Source organism: Heptranchias perlo, chromosome 16 (assembly GCF_035084215.1).
Source record: "Heptranchias perlo isolate sHepPer1 chromosome 16, sHepPer1.hap1, whole genome shotgun sequence".
Classification (NCBI taxonomy): Eukaryota; Metazoa; Chordata; class Chondrichthyes; order Hexanchiformes; family Hexanchidae; genus Heptranchias; species Heptranchias perlo.
Window position 1 is genome coordinate 63,250,320 of NC_090340.1, and position 12,209 is coordinate 63,262,528.

At 43.7% G+C, this 12,209-nt stretch overlaps 1 protein-coding gene across 1 annotated transcript in view; it reads right to left on the reverse strand.

The window, feature by feature from the left end:
* The window catches only part of LOC137333833 (protein LSM14 homolog A-like), a 56,137-nt gene extending 47,878 nt beyond the window's left edge, over nt 1–8,259 (reverse strand). Inside the window, exon 1 of the mRNA XM_067998199.1 lies at nt 7,988–8,259. Within this exon, the coding sequence (XP_067854300.1) occupies nt 7,988–8,108 (121 nt within the window). The 5' untranslated portion in view covers nt 8,109–8,259. The remainder of the gene's footprint in view (nt 1–7,987) is intronic.
* Between the last annotated feature and the right edge of the window lie 3,950 nt (nt 8,260–12,209).

A 12,209-nucleotide genomic window follows, 5' to 3' on the forward strand; every position in this document is an offset into this window, starting at 1 on the left:
CCACTCTGCCTCGAGCACATAATCTAGGTTGACACTCCCAGTGCAGAACTGAGGGAGTGCTGTACTGTCGGAGGGGCCGTCTTTTGGATGAGACGTTAAACAGAGGCACTGTCTGCCCTGTCAGGTGGATGTAAAAGGTCCTATGGCACTATTCAAAGAGGAGCAGGGGAGTTTTGCTGGTGTCCTGGCCAATATTTATTCCTCAACCAACATCATAAACAGATTAACTGATCCCAGAAGAACAGCAGAGTTCAGTTATTCTCAGAGTGTAACTACTGCAAACCCGGAACCGTGCCGCAGCAGCCCACCGAGGAACCGTGCCGCAGCATTCGGTGCTTTATGGTTGCAAATTACAGAGTAATTTAATTTGCTTTCAAGCCCCCTCGTCACAAAACATTTAGCTGGTAATCATCTAAGAAGTTGTTAGTCTAAAAAAAATGGAGCAATTCAGAGCGAGAAGTGCAACTGCTGGGTAGGATCGACAAGCTGACTGTTGGATCTGAAGACAGTGCTAATTTTTAAATCACACTCGTAAGGGGCAGCCCCTTAAAAATAGCAGCACTCTCACTAATGACTATATAAAAGAAACAATTACTGAATAAATAAAATGAAACCATCCCATCTGGTGCCTCGAACTCCAGTAATGATTAGTAATAAAGTACCGAGTAACATTTTTGGGCATGTCACCATTGGTCCACTGAGGCTACCATTTCAAACCTCAATTATTCGCTGCCATTATTAGCTGGATCTCATTTACTAACAGAAATTCATCCAGTCCTTTGCTAAAATATTTACTGAAAATAGCAGAATAATCATTTGCAGTATGCCCTCCTTCAAACAACAAAAATAAACCGAAGTTAAAATCATTTCGTGGCAAGCAACCGTTTTTGATGAGTTCTGTCATTAATATTGGGTTGGCTCAATTCGTCACACTCGCTCTGGAGGCAGAAGGCTGTAGGCTCAGACACCACTACAGATTTCAGCACATAATCTAGGCTGAACTTCAGAGAGAAAGTTCAAGAGCGAGACAGACTGGTGAGGTGACAGATATTGAAGACTGACAGGATGATTAGACCACATGTGCCTGATTTTATTGTTAATGAAAATTCAAAAATAATTATTTACATAGGGATTTATTTTTTTCCTCTCTACATAACTCAAAGCGTGTCTTCCCTCCTCAGGCTGTAACCGTATTTATAGTCCAATTGGTGGCACCAGTGTCAGAAACCTGCGAGTTCAAGCACCACTGCTGACTTGAGCGCAATCCAGGCTGACATTTCCGTGCAGTACTGAGACGGTGCTCATTGTGCAGAAGTGGTGTCAGATGAGATGCTAAGCCAAGGCTCCCTCTACCTGCTCAGGTAAAATCCTATGGCACTACTCCAAGAAGAGCAGGTCCCCCCTCAACCAACACAACCAAAAACAAATGCGATAATTTTCTGTTTGTGGGACACTGCTGTGCAAAAATTGGCTGTCACATTAAACAACTCAACAGTCACTACGCGTCTTAAGTAGTCCATTGACTAAAGTGGGGCTATGAAAGGCGCTATATAAATACAAGATTTTTTTTAGGGTTATTTGGTACCAATTAGGTACATTAGGAGAGGGGGATTTCCCCCTCAGTCTCAAATTCATCTCCAATTGTTACAACCACTACCAGCAGTGACAGATCTGTAAACACCAATACATGCCAAAGCTGTGAGATACTCTTAATTCAACACCAGTGACAGACCTCCTACCCATCATATTTTACCCGAGTGTCATGTAGCTCAAAGTCCTCTCTCCAAACACAACCCAAGTTCGCAAGGACAAGATCTACAATTATACTGTTGGGTGTTTTTACAAGTAGCTGTAATACAAAAAAAATTCACACCCAGGGCTGGAGCGCTTCAGCTATGAAGAGAGACTGGGAAGATTGGGTTTGTTTTCCTTGGAGCAGAGGAGGCTGAGGGGGGGACATGACTGAGGTGTACAAAATTATGAGGGGCACAGATAGGATGGATACTAAGCAGCTTTTTCCCTTCGTTGAGGGTTCTATAACAAGGGGACATAGATTCAAGGTAAAAGGCGGGAGGTTTAGAGGGGATTTGAGAAAGAACTTTTTCACCCAGAGGGTGGTTGGAGTCTGGAACTCACTGCCTGAAAGGGTTGTGGAGGCAGGAACCCTCACAACATTCAAGAAGCATTTGGATGAGCACTTGAAATGCCATAGCATACAAGGCTACGGACCAAATGCTGGAATATGGGATTAGAGTAGACAGGGCTTGATGGCCGGCGCGGACACGATGGGCCGAAGGGCCTCTATCTGTGCTGTATAACTCTATGACTCTATGACCCACCAACGCTTTTAACTGAAATCCAAGTGACAACAATGTCAGTCAGAACATTGATTTTTCTCTAGGCCTAGCACCATCTGTGACCAAGGATAATCCACCTGCTCCCAAACCTCTGCTATTGCTACTTTACGCCAGGCAATAGGAACAGTGATAGGGTGGGATAGGATAGGGATTCTACTTGTCTTGTGGGCAAGTGCATTACTTCCACCAGGTACCTCTACACAACAATGCAGTACTGATGGCCATCTACAACTTTTTTTAAAAAACAGAAGGCAGAACGCACATTCGATTCTGACCTCTTGCCCTTCTGTCACTTGATCTCACCACTGGTCACTACCAGTCTTGACACCATTAGCACGGCCATCTGGCAATAAATGCAATTGCAAAACATACATTTCACAAGATCACCACACAAAGACCAATGGGGATTTAACGAGTTCTAGCACAACTTCTATTTTTTTCTTAAAAAATCATTCCAACGCTTTGGGTTACGTAAAGATAAGTTGGTCACATTCTCCAGTGGCCCAGTGGGCAAAAGCATAAACTGGCTTAGTACTAAATCATCTAGATTGCAGCTTCAACTCCCATGTATGCAGAGTTAGCTGGGGTGACAGTAGGGGCGCAGCAATTGACCTTGGCATCCAGGGGTTGTAGCAATTCTGTTCCTGGACTAATAATCCAAAGAATGTGGGTTCAAATCCCACCGTGGCAGTTTAAGAGTTCGAATTTAGTTTTAAAACAATTAGCAAAAGTGACCGTGATGCTGTTGGATCATCTTAAAAACACAACTGGTTCACTAATGTCCTTTAGGGAAGGAAGCCTGCCGTCCTTACCCGATCTGGCCTATATGTGACTCCAGTCCTACACCAACGTGACTGACCCTCAACTGCCCTCTGAAGTGGCCTAGCAAGCCACTCAGTTATAGCAAACTGCTACAAAAAATAATAAGTCACTGCAGCGGTTCAAGAAGGCAGCCCACCTCCATCTTCTCAAGGAAACAAGGGATGGCAATAAATGCCAGCCTTGCCAGCAATGCCCACCATCCAGAGAATGAATTTTTAGAAAGTAATGGTTGTGGAAAGAGGGATGATAGCAGGAGCAGTCCCAGCTGCATTGCCACCTACAGTCAAATAGCATGCGGACACTCACTGTCTGGGCTCCCAGGTGACGAATGGATACTTGTGTGATGCCAAAGGCTGCCATTGCTAATGCAACCACACTCCAGCACATGTCGAAGAGTTTTGAGCTGAAGAGAGAAGTGGAGTGGAAAGAGCCAAGTTGGGAATTGACAGCAAGCTTCCAATTTGTAAATTGTGCCACCTGCAGGGGAAATGTGCTGAATTGAAGTTGAACACAGCCCAGTATAGAAGGCCACATTGACACAGCCGTCAGCCAGCTGAAGAGCAGCAATAACCAAGCCATGGAGCCAGGTTGGGATTTAATCCTCAAGATCAAGAAATGATACTGTGTACTTGGGGGGCGGGGGAGTGGCAGAGTGCATCTAAAAAAAGGTAATAAACGATTAAAACCAAAAGTAGTATTATATAAAAAAAAGGGGGAGGGAGGGCCGTACTGAAACATTTAGTTTCAGAATGGAAAGACCCCCACCCCCCGCAATCCCCAAAAAAAGGACTTACTTCTTCAAGGATGATGTGGAGATGCCGGTGATGGACTGGGGTTGACAACTGTAAACAATTTTACAACCCCAAGTTATAGTCCAGCAATTTTATTTGAAATTCACAAGCTTTCGGAGGCTTCCTCCTTCCACAAAATTCACAAGCTTTCGGAGGCTTCCTCCTTCCACAACATTCACCTGAGGAAGGAGGAAGCCTCCGAAAGCTTGTGACTTTCAAATAAAATTGCTGGACTATAACTTGGTGTTGTAAAATTGTTTACAATTCTTCAAGGATAACCAGAGGTGCACGAGAGTAGAGACTCAAAACTCCCAACCACCATCAGGGCCAGATGTGTGGTCTAGGTTCATCACTGACTTTACCCGATACAACTGCAACTAAAAGGAGTTCAAGCAAGTCCAGTCAGCAAGCCAAAGTTTTCCCAAAACAAAGTGAGATTCTTGCCAGAGAGGACCACGCACCAAAGTAGGTAGTTTGACACACAACTAACAGCTGGAGGTTGTCACGCCTTTTGGATGTCAGTAGGTTGAGCACCTGAGGCACTCACACCAATCTCTATGTTGATGAATCGTCAAACCGCTCATGGACGGATCGCCCTCAACCCATGAAAGATACTACCACAGCGTAGTCACCGCTTACCACTGGAGAGTCAACTTGGCTCAATTGGTAGCACTCTCACTGCTCAGGCCTCAATCAATGAATTGAGCACATCATCTAGGTTGGCACCACTTTACAACTCTCAAAGAGTACTGGACTGTCAAGAGACGTTATCTTTCAGAAGCAACGTTAAGCCTGCTCCAAAGAAGGTTAAAGACCTCATGGCACTCATCATAGGGGAGGGAGCTCTTCCAGTGTCCTGACTAACATTCCCTTCTCAACCAACACCATCGAAGACAGAAGAACTTGTCCATCCTCATTGTTATTTGTGGGATCTTGTTGTGCACACAACTGTGCTAAGCACCGTGTTAATCTGCATAACAAGAACCAGGTAATTCAATGTATGTGAAGCACCGTGTGAAATTCAAGAAACATAGCAAATGCTATAGAAATACAAATTCTTGACCTCTGCGAGAGTTAATAACTTCAGGAGGGGAAGGGAAAAGGAAAAAAACGTTGGTTTTAATCGTGCTATGATCCCTCATATTTTGATTAACCAGAATTCAGTACTTGCTTTCTTTCCCTGTTATCCCCTCCCCACCAAATCTCCAAAGCAATCAAACCCAGCTCTGAGCTCCAGAATATGCCATGGTCTACCAATTTCAGCATCTTGTGCATCCCCGATTTTAATCCCTCCACCATTGGCGGCCGTGCCTTCAGCTGCCTGGGCCCTAAGCTCTGGAATTCCCTCCCTAAACCACTCTACCTCTCTCTCCTCCTTTAAGACGCTCCTTAAAACCCACCTCTTTGACCAAGCTTTGTCACCTGTTCTAATATCTCATGTGGCTTGATGTCAAATTTTCTCTGAAAACGCTATGAAACACCTTGGGGCGTTTTACTACATTAAAGGCACTGTATAAATGTAAGTTGTTGTAGTAGAGGTAGCACAGCAGTCACTCCCCACCCCCCCCCCCCAAAAAAAGGGAGCCAAATTTATTAAGTGATCAAACAGAGCTCAAAACTGAGAACACACAAGCTCCAAGTGAGCAGTAGGAATCATATTTGCTGTCAGCACCAGCATCAGTGAATTTATATTCTGTGATACTGCCACGTAAAAATGCCCCGCAAACACCAGAAAGACCTGTACTTACCCTAATTCAGGCAATTCAGCCCACACACCAAGCACAGATAAGACACTTATTGCTGACTGGCTACTCAAGACTCCGATGCACAGCCAGATGGAGAGGATACATAGCTTCCTGATCTCAGCTAAAGCTATCAGAGGACAGTCACCAGGGTGACATCCCATCCCTGAAAAAAAGGGCAGGTCAAAAATCATCCTCGTCTAACCTAACACTCTTGCAGTCAGTTAGAGAGCAACATCTTAGTGAATCTCGACAAAAAGTAAACTACAAAAAACACAGGAAGTTGTCAGACGTGCTGCTTCAAGTAAAGTGAAATCGCAGTGGCATATTTTTCATTCAACAATTGTGTACAAGTTTTCAAAGCGCGGTTTACAAGGGACCCTACGAAAGGGCTGCAAGTTCAGACCTGTGTCTGTTTGGGTCTGTTCGCACTGCACGCACATGGACAGGATTCTGTATTTGTTGACTTACTATTCTGCAATGATTTTTTTTAAAATACACCTTCTGCGATGACAGCACTGTTTGCCGCTAGGATAGCTGACACCGTCTTTCAGGTGTTGGGCCAGGGTGTACCCCAGGATTGTCGATATTAGCAAGTCCAGACACAAAAGAAGTGACCTAATAGAGGTCTTTTTAAATTATGAAAGGGTTCGATAGGGCAGATGTGAAGATGACGTTTTCACTTGTGAGTGAGTCCAAAACTTGGGACCATAAATATAAGATAGTCACTAATAAATCCAATATGGAATTCAGGAAAAGCTTCTTTAGCCGGAGAGCGGTTTGAATGTGGAACTTGCACCGCAAAGAGTAGTTGAGGCGACGAGCATAGATATATTTATGGGGAGGCAAGATAAACACTTAGGAAGAAGGGAATAGAAGGATTATGTTGATAGCATTAGATGAAGTAGGGAAGGTGACGTCTCACATGGAGCATAAACACTGGCATAGGTCAGTTGGCCTGTTTCTGTGCTGTAACCTTTTACGTTATTTTTGAAATCCACTACTTTACATTGTATGGGATATCCCCTACAAATATAGACAAATTCCCAGGGACTCTCCAATTCCAAAAGTACTGTCAGATACCCAAAGGAAAACCAGCATTGAATACATACACACACACACACACATTGACGAGCAAGTCAACAAATACAAGAATCTGATCATTTTAGGTGCCCCAGTATGACGCAGGATACAACTTCTCTAGTTAGTCTATTGAGGGGTTAGTCCTGACACTACAGGACTAACCCCTCAACAAAGAAAGGAGGCTATTTAACCAAAATAACCAGACTGCACTATAATCGATTATTCTTCAGGACTTATTTGTTTGCAAACTACTCCCATCTCCAAAACACATCTCAAAATAAAACTGCCTCCACAACCAAACATTATCACAAATTCAGCTAAAATTCATTTGTTTTAGGTATTGCTCCTTTTAAGAAAACAAGGGGGAGTTCAGAAAGAGTAACTTGCCAATGATTTAAAAGACAAAAATAACTTGAAATATAAAAATCTAAAAGTAGCAGGTATACAACTTCAAAGTAATACAGTACCGACTGTAAATAGAATTTTCTATATTAAAGGCACTAGGTAAATGCAAGTTGCAGTAAATTCACATGATTTTCAGAAGATTTTATGCACAGAAATTTCCATGTACAATTCTTAAAAAACCAACACTGCAATATAACATTTGTAAACAAGTGCAAAAATGGAATACGGGAAAGATAGTTCCAAAGTAGGGACCTAGGGACATTGAATTGCAGAGAGCAACGGTGCCTTTGATTTTCAAATAAATCTATCAGAATCAGAAGCCATGTAGAAAAAAAACTGATGAGTTACACAAGAACAAAAGTCAACCTAAAGAAGTTATGTTTTTTGTGTGATGTGGATCCAAGGTTGTCCCCTTCTCCTTCATTATGTTCAAGCAGAACGTCCACCCCCTTTTTTTTGGTAAAATTTTCACCAGTTCAAAAAAAACCAAGGAAAAAAAATCCAATTGAAGCTCAGATTGAAATAGAATTAAATGGACTTTTAAGAGAACAGCAGCTCTTGTTTACAGGCCCCGCCATTTTAAATATATTTTATATATACTCAATTTTTAAAAATGGGACAAACGGCCCGAGAGCGCAATAAAATAACAGAATCAACGTTTCTCTTGACTTTCTGCATCCCGAATATTGATATGTGAGGGAATATTATAAGGTGGGAGAGCTGTTATTATGAGCCAGGGGCAGGGCCGTGTCCTAGGCCCGGCGCCTCCTCTCTCCCCCTTCTTTACCTTTGGCTAAGGCGACCGTGGAGTTCTCGGTGTCGATGGTGTACAAAATCCCTTCATATCGGATCTCCGCCTTGGAGATGAGGCTGATTTTACTGCCGATGTAAGGAGTGCCGCCGCTCATGGTGCTGGCCGTGCGGTGCCGGACACTCTGGAGCTAGCTGTGGCGGCAGATGGACGCGGATTGTGTCGGCGCCTCGCCCTCTCCCGCACCGCTCTCGCTCGCTCGCTCTTCACTGCTTCGTGACGTTGGTTCAGCCAACATGGCCGCCTTCATATTCTAGTAGTCAGACCCTTCCCCCCCCCCCCCCCCCCTCCTCCTCTTACCACAACACTCGAGAAAAATAAAAACACGCACGCAACAAGCATCCAGGAAAACACCAACTCCTCCTACATTAACCAGAATTTCATTGCTCGAACTTGTTAAATAAATAAACAAATCTGATTTTACATAGAATGTACCGCGCAGAAACAGGCCAGTAAAAACAGAAAATGCTGGAAATACTCAGCAAGTGAGGCAGCCTCTGTGGAGAAAGAAACAGAGTCAACGTTTCAGGCCGATGACCCTTCGGCAGAACTGTTCAGCATTTTCTGATTTTATTTCAGATTTCCAGCATCCGCAGTATTTTACTTTTGACAGAAACAAAATTCGGCCCATCTGGTCTGTGCCAGTGTTTATGCTCCATGTGAGCCTCCTCCCTCCCTCCTTCATCTCACCCTATCAAGATATCCTTCTATTCCTTTCTCCCTCATGTGTTTATCTCGCTTCCCCTTAAATGCATCTACACTATTCGCCTCAACTACTTGTGGTAGCGAGTTCCACATCCTCACCACTCTCTGGGTAAATAAGTTTCTCATGAATTCTCTATTGGATTTATTATTGACTATCTTATATTTATGGCTCCTTATTCTGGTTTCCTCCGTAAGTCACCGTTGTAATTTAGGAAAAGTGGCAGCCAATTTGCGCACAGCAAGCTCCCACAAACAGCAATGCGATGATGACCAGATAATCTGTTTTTTTAGTGATGTAGGTTGAGAGATAAATATTGGCCAGAACACCGGGGAGAACTCTCCTGCTCTTCTTCAAAATAGTGTCATGGGATCCTTTACATCCACCTGAGAGGGCAGACGGGGCCTCATCCAAAGAACGGCACCTCCGACAGTGCAGCGCTCCCTCAGTATTGCACTGGATTGTCAGCCTAGATTATGTGCTCAAGTCTCAAGTAGCAGCTCTTGCTTCATTCAGGCAGACTTATCTACATCTACTCTATCAAACTCTTCCATAATCTTAAAGACCTCCATCAGGTCACCTCTCAGTCTTCTCTTTTCTAGAGAAAAGAGCTCCAGCCTGTTCAGCCTTTCCTGATAAGTACAACCTCTCAGTTCTGATATCACCCGAGTAAATCTTTTTGTACCTTCAACGCCTCTATATCCCTTTTATAATATAGTGACCAGAACTGTTCACAGTACTGCAAGTGTGATAGAACCAATTTTGTGTGTCAAGGGGGATCTGAGTTATAAGAAAAGGACTGGAGAAACTTGGGCTTTTTCAGCCTTGGAAAGGAGGAGTTTCAGAGGGGATATGAGATAGTTAAGGGTATGGAAACAGTTAACCTGGAATATTACTGCAAATTAAATTGTGAGGGTAGAACTAGCAGATACAGGCTCAAACTGGTAAAAGGTAACTTTAGTTCTGACAGCAGGAAATTCTTCTGAGTTTGCCAACTCTCCCGGATTGCCCGGGAGTCTCCCGGAATGAGCGATGGGTCTCCCGAGCGCTGCTGCTGGCAATCCGGGAGAACCATTGCTGGTATGCGCGTGCACAGTACCCTGTCGGTCGCACCGTGCGGCCAATCTGCGCTCCCTGGCCCCTGCTGATTGCCCCGGCGCTGGAAATGCGGCTTGTCCACCACCAGTTCCACCTTTACTGTGGCCAACTTAAAGTATGCCTGAATGAAGCAATCGTTGCTACTTGAGACTTGATCACACAATCCAAGCTGACACTCCCAGTGCAGCATTGAGGGAGTGATGCACTATCGGACGTGCCGTCTTTCAGATGGGATGTTAAACCGAGACCCCATCTGCCCTCTCAGGTGGACGTAAAAGATCCTATTTTGAAGCAGACCAGGGGAGTTCTCTTTCCAGTGCCCAGGTCTATATTTATCCCTCAGCCAACATCACTAAACAAACAGATTATCCGGTCATCATTGCATTGCTGTTTGTGGGATCTTGCTCTGCGCAAATTGGCTGCCGCTTTTCCTAAATTACAACAGAGACGACACTTCAAAAGTACTTAATTGGCTGTAAAGTGCTTTGGGGTGCCCTGAGGTAGTGAAAGGTGCTATATAATTAAAATCTTTTGTTTTTCTTTTTACTATACTAAGAAGGAGTTGGAGAGCTAACGGTGGTTCCCTAACAGCAACCGATTGCAGAGAAAAAAAGAAGTGACGAAGAAATCACGACCATTCTTTTAAAAAATGAACTCTTTGACCAGAGATACGGTTCTTGAGCAGAGGTGCAGAGAGGTGCCTGCTGATAAATCTCCCTCCAGTTCCATCCCCCCTCCTAAGTCTGAAATCCCAAAACCTGAAGGGCCCAAATTCCACCAGCCCCACTTTGCCATGAAAGTGCAGTGGGGTAGGACTTCCATCCACTAGCATAGCCTAACATTGACTCCATCCCAAATCCGATTAGGGTTGCCAAGCCTCCAGAATTGTCTTAGAGGTTTCAGGGATTAAATACAGGACACTGCTAACATTAGAAAATAAGAAATAGGAGCAGGAGTAGGCCATACGGCCCCTCGAGCCTGCTCCGCCATTCAATAAGATCATGGCTGATCTTCGACCTCAACTCCACTTTCATGCCGGATCCCCATATACCTCGATTCTCCCTATAGTCCATCTCAGTCTTGAATATACTCAACGACTGAGCATCCACAGCCCTCTGGGGTAGAGAATTCCAAAGATTCACAACCCTCTAAGTAAAGAAATTCCTCCTCATCTCAGTCCTAAATGGCCGACCCCATATCCTGAGACTATGCCCCCTAATTCTAGACTCTCCAGCCAGGGGAAACAACCACACAGCATCTACCCTGTCAAGCTCTCTCAGAATCTTCTATGTTTCAATGAGATCACCTCTCATTCTTCTAAACTCTTCTAATCCACATCTTCTAAACTCCAGAGAGTATAGGCCCATTCTACTCAACCTCTCCTTATAGGACAACCCTCTCATCCCAGGAATTAACCTAGTGAACCTTCGTTGCAACACTTCTAAGGCAAATATAACTTTCCTTAGGTAAGGAGACCAAAACTTGGGAGCAATCCAGGAGAAAAATCATAGGGGCATTAAAAAAAGGTGTGTTTTTTTTCATTTTCTTCGAACACTTTATTAGTTACAAAAATATTAGATGCAAAAAAAAGGCTGTTTGACTAACAGGTCAAGAATCAACCGATCGGGTAACAGAGAGTCTGCTCACTTCCTTATTGGCTGGGAAGAGGGTGTGTTGTGAGGATGAACATGTCGGGCAACCAATGGCCAGAGGGTGGGGGCGGGATGGTTGGAGGTGGGAGGTCATGTGATGAAACTTCCAGGAATATGTCCAACCAGAATTGACAACCCAAAATCTGATAGGAGGAGAGCCATGAAAATGGGAGTAGGACCTCACCACTTCACCAGTCCATGGTGGGGATGCTTACTTGGTGTTTCTCATTGCGGTCGAAACAATAGAAACATCACAGGAGTAGTTATTATTTAAACATTATTTACCCTTAAATATTTCCATTATTTTATGTTCTTGCTGTGATTTATAAATTATGTTGTGATTCACCTCACTGAAATCTTTGCATTCGACAAAATAAAAAGATTAAAATATTTTATTGGCGCTTGGTGATACTGAGATACTAAGGTAAATGCAACATTTGCAAACAGTGGGTAAATGTCATGTGATAAAAAAAATCACATGATTAGTTACTAGTGCTCAAATGCCATGTGACCAAACATCATCCAACCAGAGTTGGCAACCCGAAATTCTTCATAAAAGAGTGAAGAATGGAATCGACTTCTCGATAGAGCAGTGAAGGCAAAAACCCTGGAATAATTTAAGAAACAATTGGAGACATTAGAATCTCTCTGGATAAATTAGGATAAATTAAGATGGACCAAATGGCCTTCACCATCTGTAATTATTTTGCAATCTTCTATGAACCTATCATGCTGACCGTGTGTG